This window comes from Theobroma cacao, chromosome 4, assembly GCF_000208745.1.
Source record: "Theobroma cacao cultivar B97-61/B2 chromosome 4, Criollo_cocoa_genome_V2, whole genome shotgun sequence".
Classification (NCBI taxonomy): Eukaryota; Viridiplantae; Streptophyta; class Magnoliopsida; order Malvales; family Malvaceae; genus Theobroma; species Theobroma cacao.
This window is the reverse complement of record NC_030853.1, coordinates 26,315,434-26,334,452: the sequence shown is the minus strand read 5'-3', so window position 1 is coordinate 26,334,452 and position 19,019 is coordinate 26,315,434. Positions and strand designations below refer to the sequence as shown.

Sequence of the window (19,019 nt, the reverse complement as noted above, 5' to 3'; positions counted from 1 at the left end):
ACGTCGTTTCCTTCTTAATGCTTCTTTATCTCCTGCCACATGGTGTCGTTTTACGAAGTGATAAAAGCCATCTTTTGAACCCTTAACCTGTTTCCTTTTCTTCGCTCATCTCACTGACGTTGTTGATAATGCTGGCCACAAGTTATTGTCAATTGAAAATGACAGCATGACTTGTTCGTGAAAGTTGAAAACATGTTGCTATGTTCAATTACTTTTATCATGTCTTTATTTGTAATATCTTTTATAACTATCAAATAATTAATAAATTGTATATAGTTTCAAGATTATAAATGAAGTGTGTGTGCTTTTTCTTTAAATACTAATACCCTGTTCATCTTTGTTCAACCCAACCTAAAATAGAGGCTTCTTAACAGGAGCCATATTCCATTCTCCATAATTAATATAGTATCATACCAAAACTAAGCTCTTGAGGGACCTAAAACATACCACCAACTAAAATCACAACTTTACAAAGCTGCAAATCAATAGCAATATGTCCATCTCCAACACACCTTCACACCCGTTACCTCCCACCTTCAATGGTGATAACCATAGATCCTGATAAGTAAAAATGAAAGCCCACTTACAGGCTTATGACCTATGGGACATTGTCGAGATAGGTTCGGGGCCCCTTGTCTTGAAAGAAATGGCAACACTTGCCTTAATCAAACAATATGGAGAAGAAGTTGCTAAACGATATCGAGCTTTATCCTTTCTCCATGCATGTGTCACGAAATCGGTGTTTGCAAAAATTATGACTTGTTCCACGATAAAGGAGGCTTAGGATAGACTTAGAGATGAGTTCCAAGATTCTAACAAGATGAGGCAATTTCAAATTTTTAATCTTATGAGAGAATTTGAAATTTTTCGTATGAAGGAGTCTGACTCAGTGAAGGAGTATATTGAAAAAGTGATGAAAATAGTCAATTAAGTAAGGCTTTTAGAAGAAAGTCTACTTGAAGAGAGAGTTGTCAAGAAAGTTTTGATATCCTCACCCGAGAGGTTTAAACCCACCATCTCATCACTTGAAGGTTCAAAGGATCTCTTATAATTGCAACTCACAGATGTAGTTAATGCTCTCTAATCATTAGACCGTAAAAGAGCCATGCGTCTCAACAGCAACGCAAATCGTGCTATGCTTGCCAAGATGAAAGAAAAAAGGCTCAATCGGTGCTTACAACACTATGTACGTATTAATTATTGTTCAAAGGATAAGGCCCAGGACCATTGTTCATATGTTTGCGTGTCGATGGAATGCAAGTTCATAATTAATTATTACAATTAACATCTTTTTATTGATATCATTTCTTAAATCCTCCCATCGTTTTGGTAAAATTTACAAATATCATCTTACCTAAAAAAATTTTCAATGAAACTTATCCTTTCAAGCCTCTTGGTGAAATCATATCACCGGGATTGACAATTGTAAACAAGATAAGCGTCATATGGTATAATGCACATTACAATTTGTTAAATACGAATCAAAGTTTTTTATTGAAAACATTACGCGGATCCTCCCATCATTTTAGTAAAATTCGGGAACGAATTCTCACCTAGAGAATTTCTTGGGAAAGTTTAGCTTTACAAACTTCCCCAAAAAGATCTCATCATCGGAGCCATTGTTCGTATATATTGCACACATGTCAATGAAATGCAAATTCATAATTAAGTATTACAATTGACAACCTTTTATCGAGGCCATTTTTGAATCCTCCCATCATTTTAGTAAAATCTGAAAATGCCATCTCACCTAGAGAATATCTTGAGAAAACTTATCCTTACAAGCTTCTCAGAGAAATCTCATCATCACGAAGTTAATTCAGATAATTATCCCATTTTATACCAATACTTTTTTATCATTTTTTTATCTTACTATATTTTCATTCCTTTTCCTTTTTATTTATTCCTATCCCAATTTTCGATAAAGCTATCGATTTCAGTCAACTTGATACTATCATATTTTATTATATATTAATTTTAATTTTTCCTAGTACATTTCCATCTCTATTTGATATCTATATAAACTTACATAACTAAGTATTTTATGATTATGTCTAACATTTCACCTTTTCTCACATTTTATATTTCTTCTTAAACATATTCTATACCTAAATAAACATTCCTTTTCTATATATATTTTCAATCTAAATAAATCTATTTCTACCACTAAATATTTACTTTTCCTATATTTAATATCTACCGAACATTTTTATGATCAATTATTCATTTCTTTCTACATATATTTTATTTGTTAAATATATTTTCATAACTAAAGATATATATATTCTATATTTTTAAAGAAACTAAATATATTTCTTTTCACCTATCCACAATTTTTTGTTTCCTTAGTCTCAATTTTTCATTCCTTACATTTAAAATAAATCTTGTTATATTTTTTCACTTATTCTATTTAAAAAAAATCTCATTTCATTTCTTCATTTCCTAAATCCTACTAAGATCAAACATATGCAAACCAATTAAGGAAGCTCAAGAATCTCAAATCCACAAATTAAACCCAAAGCAAAAGGAACAAGCCTTTACCTCTCGTTGGGCTTGAACCAATTCTAGTGACTAGGCCTTTAAAGGCCTACAGATCTACTTCGCTGATTTGATCTCCTCTTTCTCCCAACGTTGTTGTTTTGATCGTTTTACAACCTTTCTTGACTTAACATCAATTGGCTATCTCTCCCTTCTCTCCCTCTATTCTCCAAATGACACCGTTTATAACCCAATCCCGAACTATTTAATCCCTCTTTTCTCCCTTTCCTCTCCATTTCGACCTCTATTTTCTCACTCTACCAATAACTCTCTCTACCTTCTCTCTAAAACAAACCCTAACCCCTCTTAAAGCAAAACATCTTTGCCATCATCAAACCCCCTACTCACAATCACCGATCTCTCCACCCACAATGTCATGGTCCTTGCATGAACTTGAATCTCAGATCATCGAGATAATACTCATAGCGAGTTAAGTTACAAAATCCCACATCGAAGAGAAATTCCCAGTAAGGAGTAAGAGAGGATATCATGATCTTAGAGAAAGGAGTCATGAATCCCACATTGGCTATGTAATAAAGTGATATTGAAAATATAAGGGTTCACACTACCTTCAACCTATGAGACGTCTTTTATGGAATAAAACCGTAAAGTCGACGGGTTAAAACAGATAATACCTCATAGTTACTTTTATCGTGCCTTTACTTGTAATATCTTTGATAACTACCAAGACCAGTAGGCTGTGTATATTTTCAAGATTATGAATGAAGTGTGTGTGCTTTCTTTTGAATACCAATACTCTGTTCATCTCTGTTCAATCCAACCTAAAACAAAGGCTTCCTAACAAGAGCCATATTCCATTCTCCATAATTTAATATCTAAGACTCCAACCCAGTCGCACCACCTCTTTACCACAATGATTCTTGGATTTCTCTGTTGGCTTTCCTTTCTCGAGCCACAACTCCTGATCACTTGCTACATTGTATCCTTATTTGAAACTAAGAAAACTAGCTTGTTTTAGATGCCATATTTGAAATTAAAGAAAAGTGACTTGTTTTAGATGCCTTCCAAACAAAATTAGCTTCTTTTAAACGTTAAATCGCCTGACAAAATAAATAGCATTATTTTAACTCACAAAATCTTAAATCTCCAATTTCAAATCCTAAATCTCATATCATTTTTTACCTTCTTTGAAAAAATTGTATTATGATGGTTGATTTCCGTCTTTGTTTCCGTTAATCTCAGTTCACGAAAATTGCAGCTAAAAAAGTAAAGAAACTGCAGAAGAATACTTTAAATTGAGAAACATCGAAATGACCATCCAACAAGGGTTCACAGTGCTTGACTTGAATCCTGAGTTACGTATGGTTCAGAAGTACATTGCCGCTTATTTGGTTCACAAGTTTGCCTTTGCATGAAGATGAAAATGGACGAAACTAAAGTCTTGTATTCGAGTCTCTTTATCGAAGATTTTTCATTAGTAGATGAAGCTGCTATGATTAGGAAATATTACAAGGAAGTGGCGCTCTTGGTCCTCTCGGACAAGAATGAATTAGTCGTAATTGAGGGTGCTTTCAAGATCGTCTACTAGACTTGAGAGACTCTTTTATCTGATCACAACAAAAAAAAGAAGAAAAGCATGACGGAGATGAAGTTCTTTAGTTTGGATTAGATTAATCATTATATGCACTCAAATTTTTCATGACTAATATATAATTAATTCTGATTTTATTTTATCTTTAAATTCAATTTGGGTTTGATTTTTGAGATCAGTCCATTTTCATAATTAATCACAATTATAATTAGCTACGATCATGCTAAGTAAAGTGAAGTAAATTATTGAAGAATATTCTAATTTGGGTTTCTTAGTCATTGAAAATTTAGGTATGTTATCTTTAAGCATTTAGATTATTTTTTTGGTTAATTTTGTTCAAAGAAATTGTATATATACATGTAAAATTGAACATAAATAAAATACCCAACCCTTGTGTTAGTATATTTTGTCAATTTTTTTTTATTTTGTAATTGAATTCTGTGGTTCAAGAAATTATTGTATCAAGGAACTATGCGTTTTACTTGCTTTAGTGTTTGTATCGGTGTCATGGTTACTCAATTTGTTTAACAAAGTTGGATTTTGTTTGTTTTTGGTAATCAAATTTGTCGGTTTGTATGTAATTTAAAAAGTTTTTAGATAACGGTGTGATTTTTGATACGGAATGGGATTGGAATGATTTGGGACTGATTTGACGTTTATGATGCATTATCTGATAACATGTTTAATGGGTTATTGATGAAATGGTGCATACGTAAGTTTGGGATGGAGAGAAGTGAATTTTTTCTTTGTATGGTGGTGAAGAATGCTCTGTCATGAATCCAATCATATTATGATGTACTTTATCCCATTTAATCTTTAGAGAATGGCTTCAGAGCCTATGTAATTATTGCAATGTTTAATTCTATTATGTATTCATGCAGGTTAATTCTTCAAGCAGTGGGTGTATGTCCTTCGTGGAGTTTAATGCTCTCTTGTTTGTATGATAATATTGTGAGTGGTTAATGAGCTTGATACATTACCTTTGATTTGTTTCATCGAAGTTAGCTACGAAAGACAAACAGGTCATCTTTTGGAGTAAGTAATAGTAAATAAAGCTCCAAGGGCTTGGCTTAATAGTCCGCCACCAGTTAATTGATCAAAACTTTTGAACCTCCTGGCTTCCCTTCCATCTCCTATGAAAGCCTGGGATGTCCACTTGCTGGAACATGCAGCAAGTTGCAATGCACTATTTCTTGCATTAGGGACTGGCTGAAGTATAATTCTTGGCTCCTCTTGGCATAAGCGATGAATTCAACAGCCAAAAAGAAAAAGCAAGTAATATTGTCCTGATTAATCTTTGATTAAAGCAATCAGAAGAACACAATCTGGTTTCTTTGTTGCCAACACAGTAAATTGATCAACATTACTAGATACCGTTTCCCACTTTTTAGTGATTACATGTTTTAACATCTTAAAGATAAAGATTACAGCAGCATTCTTAAGCATCACTATGCAGTGACTGAAGTATTACTTGAATTCCATGTTGTGGCCGAAGGGTGAGATTCGATACTGGTGAGTGGACATATGCAGGGGAGAGGGCAATGGTGTAGCGTTGGAGAATCATCGAGAGAGCAGTCTTTGTTTCTGTGGTCGCAAAGCTCATACCTACACAGGATCGAGGTCCCAACCCAAAGGGAATAAACGCAGCTGCATTGTATTTGGTAGCTTTGGCAATCCCTTCGGCAAATCTCTCTGGTTTAAAAAGATGCACATCATCCCCCCATAATTGAGGGTCATGGTGAAGTGCCATGTTTGGGATCATAAACTCTATACCAGCAGGCAGGACTAGCTTTCCCAATTGAACTTCTCTTCCAACTTTTCTTACCAGGCCATTTACAGGAGCATACAATCTTAGAGTTTCGTACATGATCATGGTGATCTGTTTGCAGAATAGGAATTTAATATATTCAATTAGAACTCAGAATTTAAATTACTAAATGTTCAGTAGTGTACGCTATTGAAATGGTTAGAGATTTGCAGTTTGCTTACTGTTTTTAGTTTGGCAAGGCCTTCAGAATGTTGATTTTGGTTGCCAAATATCTCAATCACCTCTCTTCTTGCTTTCTCTTGCCAATCTCTATGGACTGCTAAAAGAAAGACGGTCCACGCAAGCAAGGAATTAGTCGTTTCCTGTCCAGCAAAGTAGAATGTTTTGCACTCATCTACCAAATCTTCAACCGAAAGCCTTTTTTGGTCGTCCAAATCATGATAGGAAGTTATAAGCAATCCCAGAAAATCACTACCGAAGCTGTCGGCTTCTCCACTCACCACTTTGTCTTCTCTTTTCTTAACAATCTCCATCACAGAATCATGTATTCCTTTTGCAAGTTTCTCCGACTCTATATCGTCATCAGTTTTCCAGAACTTACTGCAAAAGCAAACCAATATCAGCCATATATTGGGAGAATACAAAAAACAAAAATTCTTATTCATTTTTCTTTGAAAATCAAGGAAAAACTTGGAATTAGTTAAGCCTGAGGAACATACCTGATGCCAGGAATCCTAGCCTTAAAAAGACTTCTGCTCACAATTATTGAGAGCTCCATCAGCATGTCAAAAATCTTCTTCCCTTCCAAGTAACTGCTACCAAAAGCTGTTCTCGATATCACTTCTGAAGTCAATAATCTAAATTCTTGAAACACTTCGATCTCTTTGCCTTCCTGACCTTTCCACTGCTCTAGCATTCTTTCAACGCTAGCAATTACTGCTGGAGTCATGTTCTGCCAAAACCATCCGCCAATTGGTAAGCCAACAATATAAGATTGCCAAAATTTGACACCTAGCACTTATTCATAGATAATTATTCTATGCTTAATTACAACTAATTCACAAATCACAGCTGCTAATAATCTATAGTCAAGTTGTTTTAGTTTCGAGGTTTTACTTTTAAGCTCTCCCCATGAAAAGCATGATTGGCCAACTTCCTTTGCTTCGCCCATTTTTCACCTTCGGTTGTAGCAAGCCCGTCCCCCAGTAGCCTGCTAAAGTAGATTGGTGGCTTCTGTTTTGGAAAAGCTTTTTCACTATTTTTCAGAACCTCTTTGACTAGTTCTGGTTCTGTAATCGCCACTTGAGCTTGAATACCGTCCCAAAAAAGATAATTCTTCCCTAATCAAAGTTTAAAAAAAAGGTCAATCTTTTTAGGGAACTGGAAGTTAGAAATCATACAGTGAAAAAAAAAAAACAGGCATCTTTTTGTCTCACCGTAGATATTGATCCAAGAGTAAACATGAGGTAGCACTTTGGGAAATATATCATGTGTCAAGGCCATATGTTTGCTTAATGCTTCCTTTCTGAAATGGTTAACTTCCTTATTGTTTCCGTGGATGAATCGGTAAGGAGGTCCTTTAATTCCCTGTGAACTCAGTAAATGCTGTATACGGAGAGGTACCCACCAATACTGGTAGAGGACCTTGACTAGAGCTATGAGGAGGTACAGGCAGAACGAACTTGTGAGAAGGATTGCAAGCTTCACTATGACATTCATTTTCTTCTCTTAACAATGAATTCAGATGTTCCTATATTCTCCCACTTTTGATATGGAGGACTGGATTTGGATTATGATTTCCTCAGTAGCTGGGGGAGTTGGGTTCTTTTTGACATGACAATTGGACGTGTGATTTCTGAGTTATTTAAATAAGAGTATTTTGAAAATGATTGCGAAGTTTTCTTTTAAATTTGCAAAAAGATGCATACCCATTATTCCTTTCATTCTGTCGCTGTAAGTCCTTGGATCCTGAGCTTGTTTTACGTTCTTGGATTTTAGCTTAATATAAATGAGTTGGTCTCCTCTGTTCTTTCTGTTGTTTGAAGCAAAGCAGACAGGAGCTATAGTTTTATTAGAAGCTTCAATATTACTAGGTAGTACATATGTCAGGACAAATTACTATAAGCCAAAACTACAGTGATTGATCCGTGTTTAAATGAATATGAAACACCTTTCATGGGTTACTCGTTGACCTTGTAAGTGTGATTTGCCAAAGGGAACATAGCAGAAAGAAACGACAGTGTTGAATGGCCTATATCTTTGTCCAAATCTGCAGCTGGCCAGCCGCATATTCTCTTGCAGCTGAGATTCAGTTCATGATGATTGTCTGGCGGGCCACTTGAAGAAATTTCTAGGCCTTGTTACTATCTAATTCTATACAAAATTGACCTACAACGTCTGCATTTAGATACTGCAGAAACCTTTCTGCTTGGAATTTATAAAGAGAGATCGAAATGCTGTCAATAGGTTGCCTGCATTTACATATTAACTGCAGCTTAGGTTGTTCATATTGGCTATCTGTGGAATAATCAAAACCCTGATGTTAGAAGATTCATGCAATTCACCCGGATTGCTGCAGTAATTTAGAATTTGAGAAGAGTAAGATTGTCTACTAGGAACAATCAAAAGCAGGGGCATGATCTCAGAGTAGGGCAGTAGTATATGTTTGTAATATCACCTGTTCCTTTGGGAAGGGCTTTGTTCTAATATCACTTGTTGACCTTGTAACTATAGCTTTGCATATTGTCTGTCATTTTACCACTCCATTGTTAATTTTTCAGGACAATAATGACCAAATATGCAGTCACTACAATATTTTACATGCATTAATTTGTATTTCAATTGTCTATTTAATTGCATAGCATTTTTAATGAAGCTTTAAATAAGAAAGATATCTTCTAACTACTAGGAAAGAGGAACACTAGCTAAGCATTTCTGGTAGTTCCAACGTGAACACTGTCTTGGGGACATTCACTATGAACCAGGAGTGGCAATTCAAGACCGAAACTCAAACAGACCTACTGTTGCAAGTGAGAAATATGTTCAGTCCAAAAGCTTATGGAGAAGAGACATGTACTCAAGTCAAAAGATATCAACTCAATTGCATTGCTTCCCTCAGTTCCAAATAATGTGTAAATGGCTAAAAGGTACAAATCATAAAAAGTGTTGCAAAAGTCATCTACATGCTTCCACACCAGCAGCTCCATCAATTCCATGCTATAGTAGTTGCATCCAAATTGTAAAGGCAGGTGCAACCAAATTGTGGGCCATTTTTATCTGAGTTTGAAGAAGACCCCATGGAGTTGCACTAAAGTAGACAATGATGATCAAATTGGGTTCCATGAGATTCTGATTAATTGGGCCCCAAAAACCTCTATTACCCTAGAAACTATCCCTAGTAGTCATTCCAAAAAGAATGTTTGCGACCAGCTTGGGATCTTTACATCATTGTGGGAAAAAGTTGAGAAAACAGGAAACTTTCAAGATTGCCTAACCTTTTATGATTGGAAGGTCACATTTTGTATGATTTGAATGATTAAAAGCTTTTTGGTAATCCCTCATTGACCCTTATTTTGATTCTCTAGTTTTATTATCCTACATGCTTGCAAATTGCATATGGAGTTTTTTATATATTAATATAACTATATGTACAAGATAATGGTAGTATCTTTATTTTGATTAAGGAATAAACTATATTTTCACGTTTATCATTTTCAAATTTAATTAAAAATTATAAATATATAGTACATCAAATTTATCACGAAATTATAATTTTTGTTATGGTAAATTTTAATTGAAATTATTATATTATAATTGTTTTTGGACAATGAATGTGAATAAATTTTAAAATTGAAACTATGTATATATCCTGTTAAATTAAACACTCAATACCTTATCATCTATAATATTGAAAGTGTGATGGGAAGTGTCAATTGCCACTTTCTCAAGAGGATTATCAATTTTCCTAATCTTTGTTTTTGTCTTCCCTAACTCTCAAGAGACAACACATTTTGGCACCTTTGAGCAAATCCAGGTTGTGGAGGAATTGGCACCAAAACTGATTGTCCACTTCCATTGTATTGAGAGCAATTTCTAACTTCTTTTAATATATTCAAACTCATGAAGGATTATTATGTTTCTTTTTTCATTAAAAGGGTTAAAAGATCACCAAACTTTTTAAGAGAGATTATAACCCTGCTATAACTTTTGAAACATTTGAAGTTGGTGGTTTTCTTTTTCCCACTCAATACAATATAACACTAAATCTGGTTTACAACAGTGGAATTAAAACAATGAATCTGTGTTTAGCAAATTAATCTACATTGTGCTGTACATACTCTAATTTATTATGGAGATGCTTTTATGAAAAAAAATGGATGTCTTATTCATTAGAAATAAAAAAGAAAGAGAACAGAATGGATGTTTCAGTGGCAGAAACTAATGAATGCTTAAGCAACTTAGCAAATTGGTTGTGGTTTTGGACCACCAGGTTGATTCAATGAGGTAAGGTTGCTTTTGAAGCCAGGAAGCAAGTTTCATTGGGCATAAGAGAGCGAGGTTGTGTCAGCCCTGTTTGCAGGGCCAATAATCTTACTGGCTTTCTCTGCAGCACTTGAATTTTTGGTTTATATGGTTTTGTCTCTGAAATTCTGCCTGGGATGTGGACTGCTCAGAGTATAAGTGCTCAAATAAGTCTCCAGCTAGGCCAATGGCCAATTCTGTGGCTCAGCTCTGTCTTTGGGTATAAACATATGGAATGTAGCCATTGACGTCTTCAATGGACCAGCAGAGGTTTTCAATTCATTACATCCCAAGTTTCCTACCCTAAAAAAGGAAAACCTCAAGTTCTAATTCATAATTCATTTTGCATAATTTCTTTTTCAATTTTGTAAATTGATTTGGCTTGATTTTTTTTGTTAATTTTTTTTTTTTTTGGAATGAAGAAAGGGGATTGATCCATCCAACATTTTAAGAAAAAAAAATACATATATTTATTATTAAATCAAATGTTTAAGAGTTATATATTTGGATAAGAGATTATCAACCAATAACCAAGTCCAATCCCTTCATTTCCAAATAATATATATATATATATTCAAGAGCCAATATTAATTATTTTATCTTGTTAATAATTAATAAAACAAAGGGGCACATAGCAAACAATAAGATTTGGCTCACTTGGTCAAGTACTATGAATAAGTTGAGGAGTTATTATCACAAATTTATTATTCAAATCCTTGATCCTAAAGTGTGGGGGTAAACTTTAATAGTTTCCATCACCTTAGAAAATTAAATATATATATAAATATATTAAAGAGAGAAATGTATAGAGCAATGACTAGAATTTGAAACAATCAAATAGGCTAAATCAAAGTTTGTTATTTATGGTTTATCCTAATTTGAAAATCAGATATATTCATCCTTAATCTTGAATAGCCAAAAACTAGAGAAAATAAAAGATTAATGAAAAACAACTGTCAAATGTTTGATAAACAATGCAAAAAAACAATAACATTAATCTTTTTGTAAGAAATGTTATCATGTAAAACTTTCTTCTTTCTTTTTTTTTGGAAAGATATCATATAAAACTTTCTTATCATGTTATTTATAAATCCGAAAAATAAAAAAAGACAAGTAAACTTAATTCCCTTTTAAGTTTGAAACCAATTTTATTGCAATTCTATAAATATATATATATTATATATATATATATATTCATATATATATATATATAGCAAGTAGTTAAAATTTATTGTTCTTTACTTGAGTTTATCTTTTGAATTTATGCACCTTTCTAATAAAATAAAATGAGAAGACTATAGCTTATCTTATAATTGAAGCCAGAAATGTGGCACCACCAGCTTCATATCNCAAAATATTATATTATATATTATTATATTATTATAGAGGTAAGTTAAAATTTATTGTTCTTTACTTGAGTTTATCTTTTGAATTTATGCACCTTTCTAATAAAATAAAATGAGAAGACTATAGCTTATCTTATAATTGAAGCCAGAAATGTGGCACCACCAGCTTCATATCATGTATGTAGCTTATGACTTGGTTAAAAAACAAATGAAATTTGTATAGGTCGTCCTCAAAGTCAATTCAATAACATTAATTCCCAACAAATTGGGGAATATAAGATGAGTAGATGACCACTCAAGTTCACATTCACCTTTTGCTGCTATTTTCCCCAAAGCCTAGGGAAATTAGGTACTGAATTAAGTCAATAAGACAAGTGTTTACTCTATTGCCACATATCCCCTAATAATATGTTATGGACCTAACCTCATCACCACTTAACTTATACAGGTTTTCACGTCTTAAAATTTTCATATTGAATTTCTTCACTTTAAAAATAGATATATATGTAATTATAAATAAGTAAAAAAGGAGAAAGGTAATTTGTATTTTATATAGTCTTAGATAAATGTGGCTATGGTTAACCTAGAAGGCGATATCTCTCAACCACCACAAAGATTAGTTTATGCACACACACACAAATCATAAATGCTGAAACATAGACAAAGATATAGACATTTTGGAAGTAAAAACAAAAAAAATCAAATCAAATCAAAATGAGAAGTCCTAAAACGGAGATAGGTTGGTGGTGGGTAATTAATTAGAAAAGAGTATTTAAAGCTTCTAAATTAAGGAAGTTATTAAAAGGCTTGGTATGTATAGAGAGAGAGAGAGAGAAGGACTTATTCTAAAAGTTAAAAAGTGGGTTTTAATATTTAATACCTCTATTAAATACTAAAGAGCTGCTGTTACGGCACCCTTATAGGCAGTTCTCTCCTCCCCCTCCCCCCTTCAACCCTTTGTTTTTTTTTTCTTTTAAGTTTTTTTAAAGCTTTTAATTTGTGAAGATTTGCCGTTTCAAACGGGAAAGTCAATAGGACACGTTTTGATTAAACTTCCATTATTTAGTATCTTTCTTTTAATAAAATTAATAATTTTTTCATTTTATTTTATAACTTATAATAATTATAGTGAAAACCCAAAACTACCCCTTCGAAGTATGCCTCAAGCGGGGGGCAAAATGAGGGTTTCTTTGTCTTCTGACTTGTGGGGGTGGGGGATAGGGTTTTTTTTTTTCTTTCACGATTATCACCACCATTCAAAAGGGAAAAAAATTTATCAAAATAAATAGTCATTGCAATATTTGGAAAAAAAAGGCATAATTGAGGAAAAGATAATTATAATTTACCCTTGTTTTTGGGATATGATAAAGGGTTATAGTCTTAAGCTTCTTCCTTAAATGTCATTTCATTTTTGCATGCTCCATTTCTTTGTCTCTCATTCCTAGGTAAGTTTCTTTTTTTAATTATATTCTTATTTTTTTGTAAACTCTGTTATCTGTTTGTTATTTCTTCATCTGGGATTTCTCTATTCTCTATTCTTTTATTTAAATTAAAACATTAATATTAATAAACAATATAAAAATGTAAGCAGACATCAGTTTAAAAAAAAACCAAACACGAAGAAGAAATACATAAAGTAATGAAACAGTGTTTGCATTTTGCATTTTTAATAGTATCTTTCTCCTCCAGGGCAGTAAGGAAGAACAAACAAACTTCTTTTTCTCCGATTTGAAAAATTCAAGGTTAATGCTTTAATGGGTTTTTTAAGCAAAGGTGAGATTTTGCTTTTTGGAGTTTTCAAGCCGTTTCTTTTCTCCTCCATGTTCTGATTGATGTGGAAGGGGCACCATAGTATTATTAGTACCCCACAAAAACCCCACAATGGGTTTCTTGCAAAAGTTTAATTTTTTGGCCTGAAACAGTGTCAGATGAAAGAGAAAAAAGAAGAGGAGTTGGTTGTAGGGGACAATGTTAAATAGATGCATGCATATATATATATATATATATATAAACATTTGTTAAGTACCCATTAGATATCAGCGTATCTTTAGAATGTCAGGGGCAAAGGTTATAGCCTAATATAGGCCTGTAAACTCTGGTGTTCTGATAAGAAAAAGAGAGAAAGAAATAGACTTTTTTTCGGTTCTGTGGGTCTTTATTGCTGGGATGTGGTCTAAAAGGGTGTCTCCTTTTTAGCCTGTAGAGTGTATGGGAAAAAGGCCTGGAACTTTTGGTGATGGGTTATTTCTTTACTGTGCTGTTCATTCAATCCTTGGTACTCTGAAAGGAAATTCATGGCTGTGACAGCTATGCTGTACCTTTTGCTTTTCTTGGACTTTGAATATCTCCCTTGTTACTGGGAGTTATTACATCAACTGAGGTTGTTGATGTTCTCATCAAGGTTCTGCTGCTGCCTGCTGGTGGTCTTCGTTTTATTTTTTATTTTTTCCTTGTTATGTTTCAGTTCTGATATTGATATTGATATGGCTTGGTGAATTATTTAATGAGTTTTATTTATTAGTACTTTGTTACTGTTATTAATTGATGTTTACTTGTTCACTTCTCTTTCAATATATTCCCATTCTTTTACCTTTTCTTTTTAGATTGTCTGTTTCTCTTCACTCTTTGGCTTTTCCTATCTTCTTGTTCTGCATGGTCGGTTTTCTGCACCGTGGTGGGGTTTTTTTTACTCTGACTTTGTTTCTTGCTTTTCTGCATGTTGTGAGTTCAACTGCACAGTGTTGTTTGTTTTTGGATTTTCAGCTCTTTCTGATTTGTGTGTTACTCCTTTCTTCACTTGCTAGTAGTAAAGACAGCTAATGGTGGATTTGTTGGTGGTTGAACAGTGAAGTATTGGTCAAGGGTGTAATATTGAGAAGTGGCTATGGCATCAACGTCTTTTGCCAAGCAGAGTCTACTGGCCATGAAGGAACCAGCGTCTAACTATAATCCATATCCCCCACCTCTTGCAAGATATGAAGATGTTGCAGCTAATCCAAAGCTTTTCATGGCTACTTTGGAGAAGCTACATGCTACCATGGGAACTAAGTTCATGTAAGGTTTCTTATTTGATCTTTCTTGATGCTTTTGGTTCCCTAAGTCTTGGGTTTGACTTGGAAACATTTACCAAATAGCATTTCTCTGTCCATATATGTCAACATAAATGTGTAATACTAACGACCGAGGCTACTATCCAGATTCTAGTTGCATTTTTTCCCTGTTATTTGCAGTATTACGTTTACACAATGGTCTTATTTTCATATTCTTGATTGAGTCACTATCTTGGGGTGTTAGGATTGAGACCTGCAAATATTTTATTTTTATTATATTTTCAGTTTGTAATTGTAGCATAGGCTAGCCGTTTATCGTTATGGTATTTACTTCTTGTTGGAGCTTTTCTCCCCTACCTGGCAACAGTGATAGGAAAAATGTGGCATGTTCCATAGCTGATGATGCTTGCTGTTGTAAGGTCTTATGTTATTGTTCACGAAGTTCTTAGGTGGTTTGATTAATAATTGTAGCAAATAAAAAAGGTTTTCTTGAGCACATGCGTATCCTACATATTATTTAGCAGTCATCCTTTCTGAGCAGCTTCTTTAGTACCTTGAGTTCTGATAAAATCTTCTATTCTGATGGTCCTGAGTTTTGGTCAAGTTCACGGAGATCAATAGTAGGCAGGACATAATTGATATAGAACCACTGATAATGTCATATAATGATTTTAATTTTATTATGTGTATGTGCTGATTTAAAAACTATGGTAGGTTTAGCAGCACATGCTTTGGTTTTGGCTGTAGAAAACAGGGTAATACTTACTATATTCTTTGAATTGCGGTTTTAATTTTCTCCTGTTTGTCAATCATGTGCAAAATTGTAGGACACTTAATTCTTCCGGCCTTTCAGATACTGCATTTGGTTTTGTCTGGTTAACGGAAAAGTGTTAGATGAAATTGATCATAAAAGTGGAGAAAAAAATTACATCCATCTGCGCATACTCACCATGTACAGTTCTTTCTTTTTTTGGCTGAATACATATCCCAGTGGAGTATGCTTATTGGTAGTTTTAGGTTAGATGTCTATCTCTGTGATTCAACACTGGCATGAGCAAAGTGAAAACATGCTTGTGCCTTTGACATATAACTGGCAGAATTACCCTTTTTTGACCATATTTTTTGTAATTGTACTTGTCAACTTTAACTTTGATAATTACTTTTGTCTCCTGTACTCTGATGTAGGATTCCAATCATAGGAGGAAAGGAGTTAGATTTGCACAGACTTTTCGTGGAGGTAACAGCTCGTGGTGGTATTGAGAAGGTAAGGTGAAACTACAGAAACCTAATTGTCCAAGTTTCTTCCCAGCAAGTAGTGCCCTTCGGAATCCTCACACGGTTAATGAATTCCATATGTGTTCAATGTGGTCATGCTGTTACTCATGTTTCCGTTGATACTTTTCTTTTAACAAGCTTGTGGATTTATGTTTTTCTGCATATGGAAATGACCTTTGTAAACAAAATAGCAATATTATAGAGCTATATATTAATATCTCCTGATTTTTGTATGTCCTCAAATGTCAAATTGAGGGCCGTAAATATGTCTAGTCTAAGTGCAGTCTTCCTTGAGAAATACCCTGGATAGCAGTAGGGACTAGGAACTAGAAATTTATCTCTGGAGGAGGATGTGAGTTTGAAAGCCATCTGGTGGCAGAGTATCTATCCTTGATGTAATAAATTTATTCAAGCATGTTTCTGTTGAAAATAGAACGTTTGTCATTTGGTACACTACTATTTTTAAGTCCAGTCCATTCCTTATGAATGTTCAGTCTGATGCTGAGCTAAGATGGTTGTAGTCATATTTAGAAATCATTTGTTAATACTATCAATTTTCTCTTTCCTTTTCACTGCAGAGAAATCAGCTTAGTAGGAAATGTGCTTGATTGTGTTCTCTAGAACTTTTTCATGAGTGTTTGAACATGTACAGTATGAACTAGGTGAAGCTAATGATTGCATTTAATAGTTATTTTGCTCACTTTGACTTGGGATGAGCTATGTATACTAATGGTCATTAATCGTCATCAAATGGAGCTTGCAGATTATAAGCGAGCGGAGATGGAAGGAAGTGACTGCTATTTTCAACTTTCCCTCCACTGCTACAAATGCATCTTTTGTGCTGCGCAAATATTATGTTTCTCTGCTTCATCATTATGAACAAATCTACTTTTTTAAAGCTGGTGGTTGGATTCCTGTTTCTTCTGGTATGCAAATGAGAACTCAACTCTTCTTGAATAAAAGTCAGTGTTCTGCTCTTAATATTATCTGATGATTCATTTGTGCAGATCGTTATCAAAACCCATCCATTGCCTATAATCCTACTCAAGGGACAGTGCGGCCATCCATAGAAATTCATGCAGCTGCTGTTCAGCAACCAAGAGTAAATATTGCTGAGTTGCCTGCAGGTGCCTTTAAAGTTTTCTACGCCGAATGACAATCTTTATAGTTTCTCTTGTAAAGTTGGTGGCCATTTCCCTTCCTCTCCCCTCTTCTCTTTTGGCCTGTAAACCTTCTGCAATTTCTTCTTGATTTATGGTTGACCAAATATAAAGGAAATTATTTATGTATTTCTCACATAATATTAATTCCATTTAAAAATCTCTTATCTTAACTGGGTTAACCTTGTTATGAATGAAGTTTCATGATTTGGTCTATTTTAGTAATGTGTTTTAGTTGATGCAGCAGCAAGGCCAGCATCAGCAGCAGGCTCTCCAGTGATTGGGGTCATTGATGGGAAATTTGAGAGTGGCTATCTTGTTACTGTTACCATCGGCTCAGAGAAGCTAAAAGGTGTCCTTTATCAGGCTCCACAGGGTGCAGCACCCCAAATATCAAAGCAATATGGCATATTTGCCAGCAAGAGTGATAATGCTCATCCTTCATTGGGTGTGCAACGCCGGAGGCGCAGGAAGAAATCTGAGATAAAAAGGAGAGATCCTGCTCATCCTAAGCCTAACAGAAGTGGATATAATTTCTTTTTCGCTGAGCAGCATGCAAGACTGAAACCACTACACCCTGGAAAGGACAGAGAAATTAGTAGAATGATTGGTGAATTATGGAACAAGTTAAACGAAACAGAAAAAGTGGTAAGAGCCATATCATATTCTGCAATTCATGAATTGAACATGTCTTTCAACTTTGTAGTCTCTTTTATGATCTGCTTATCAACTTCTAACTGCTTGTATGGACTTTTGTGATTGTTCAGGTTTACCAGGAGAAAGCTCTCAAAGATAAAGAAAGATATAGAATTGAGATGGAGGATTACAGGGAAAGATTAAGGACAGGTCAAGTTATCAGTGATGCAGTGCCTCTACAGCAACGACTTCCGGAGCCAGATGTAGATATGGTAGAAGCAGATATGAAGCTTGAAGAAACTGAAGGTGGTGATTCTCCTCAAACTCCAGAAAATGATAGCAGCTCTGGTGAAAGTGATTTTGAAGATGATAAAACTGCAGATAAGGATTTAGACATGGAAGAATCTCCAGTTGTGGGAGTGGTTGATGAATCTATGAATGTAGATGTGGAGGTTACAGCTGAGCTGGTGAATGAGCTGCCGCCTAGGGTGGAAGAGAATGTTGGAAATAATAAGGTTGAGAAGTTTTGTATTGACAGTGAAGAGAATTTGGGAAATACTTTGTCAGAGACAAAGAAAGAACCGATGCCAAGTGAAGAACATTAGAATTTGCTAGGGTTAGGTTTGCCATCCTTGTGCTCATTGTGGCTTGCCTGAGGATAGTGCATTAGAAATGGTTATTATCTTTCTTTATTGTTTACATTTACCCATCATAGATGTTTTCTTTTTTTTTCGTTTGTAAAAATTTAGTCTTACTGTAAGCAGAAGGTTTTGTTTCCTTAGATGAGGGCATGATATCTGGCTGGCTTGGGAAAGTTTTGTGGGGAGAAAATTTTGGCTGCAATTATATAATTGACATTCTAAGTAACATCCCAATCCCTGCCAAAGTTTAACTTAGCATATTGTGCTGTGAGAGGGCTCATCTGTAATCAACAACAAAGTATAGAGATGCATCAGGAAATATTTTCAACTTATGCACAGTAATTAGATATCTGCAGTTTCCTGTTTTCAGACATGCTTAGTTGCAATATGAATTTTCAGGTCCATCTTTAGTTTCTTTTTGAATTGTCCAAGCCATTATATGTTCAAGATGTATAATTAGATGCAAGTGTAAGTGTTGGGCAGGTTTGACATAGGAACAATCAATCTTTTTGTATGTATGGGAAAGATCAAA

At 34.3% G+C, this 19,019-nt stretch overlaps 2 protein-coding genes across 7 annotated transcripts; one reads left to right on the top strand and one right to left on the bottom strand.

The window, feature by feature from the left end:
• Window positions 5,408-7,702, bottom strand: LOC18602726 (cytochrome P450 CYP749A22). The gene is made up of 5 exons (XM_018118892.1): window positions 7,295-7,702; window positions 6,975-7,198; window positions 6,578-6,810; window positions 6,080-6,458; window positions 5,408-5,969 (listed from the first exon to the last, which is right to left on the bottom strand). Exons 1-5 carry the CDS (start codon window positions 7,575-7,577, stop codon window positions 5,529-5,531), a joined length of 1,560 nt encoding a protein of 519 aa, XP_017974381.1. The 5' UTR covers window positions 7,578-7,702; the 3' UTR covers window positions 5,408-5,528.
• On the top strand, window positions 13,072-18,856 carry LOC18602725 (high mobility group B protein 15). 6 transcript variants are annotated; one of them, XM_018120458.1, is made up of 7 exons: window positions 13,072-13,170; window positions 14,572-14,779; window positions 15,961-16,039; window positions 16,814-16,976; window positions 17,058-17,177; window positions 17,455-17,858; window positions 17,978-18,856. In XM_018120458.1, exons 2-7 carry the CDS (start codon window positions 14,610-14,612, stop codon window positions 18,449-18,451), a joined length of 1,410 nt encoding a protein of 469 aa, XP_017975947.1. In that variant the 5' UTR covers window positions 13,072-13,170; window positions 14,572-14,609; the 3' UTR covers window positions 18,452-18,856. The 6 variants fall into 6 exon arrangements, with proteins under 6 accessions (XP_017975947.1, XP_017975946.1, XP_017975950.1 ...); XM_018120457.1 differs by having other exon boundaries at window positions 14,533-14,779; XM_018120461.1 differs by lacking the exon at window positions 13,072-13,170 and adding an exon at window positions 13,320-13,498 and having other exon boundaries at window positions 17,458-17,858.

Excerpts from the sequence above, each read along its gene's own strand:
- LOC18602726 (XM_018118892.1), bottom strand. The coding sequence starts at position 7,577 with ATGAATGTCATAGTGAAGCTTGCAATCCTTCTCACAAGTTCGTTCTGC. Across the intron at positions 7,199-7,294 it reads CTCTTGGATCAATATCTACG|GGAAGAATTATCTTTTTTGG; the intron begins GTGAGACAAAAA and ends AACTTTGATTAG. Across the intron at positions 6,459-6,577 it reads GCTAGGATTCCTGGCATCAG|TAAGTTCTGGAAAACTGATG; the intron begins GTATGTTCCTCA and ends TTGCTTTTGCAG.
- LOC18602725 (XM_018120458.1), top strand. The coding sequence starts at position 14,610 with ATGGCATCAACGTCTTTTGCCAAGCAGAGTCTACTGGCCATGAAGGAA. Across the intron at positions 16,977-17,057 it reads TTGGATTCCTGTTTCTTCTG|ATCGTTATCAAAACCCATCC; the intron begins GTATGCAAATGA and ends TCATTTGTGCAG. Across the intron at positions 17,178-17,454 it reads TATTGCTGAGTTGCCTGCAG|CAGCAAGGCCAGCATCAGCA; the intron begins GTGCCTTTAAAG and ends TAGTTGATGCAG.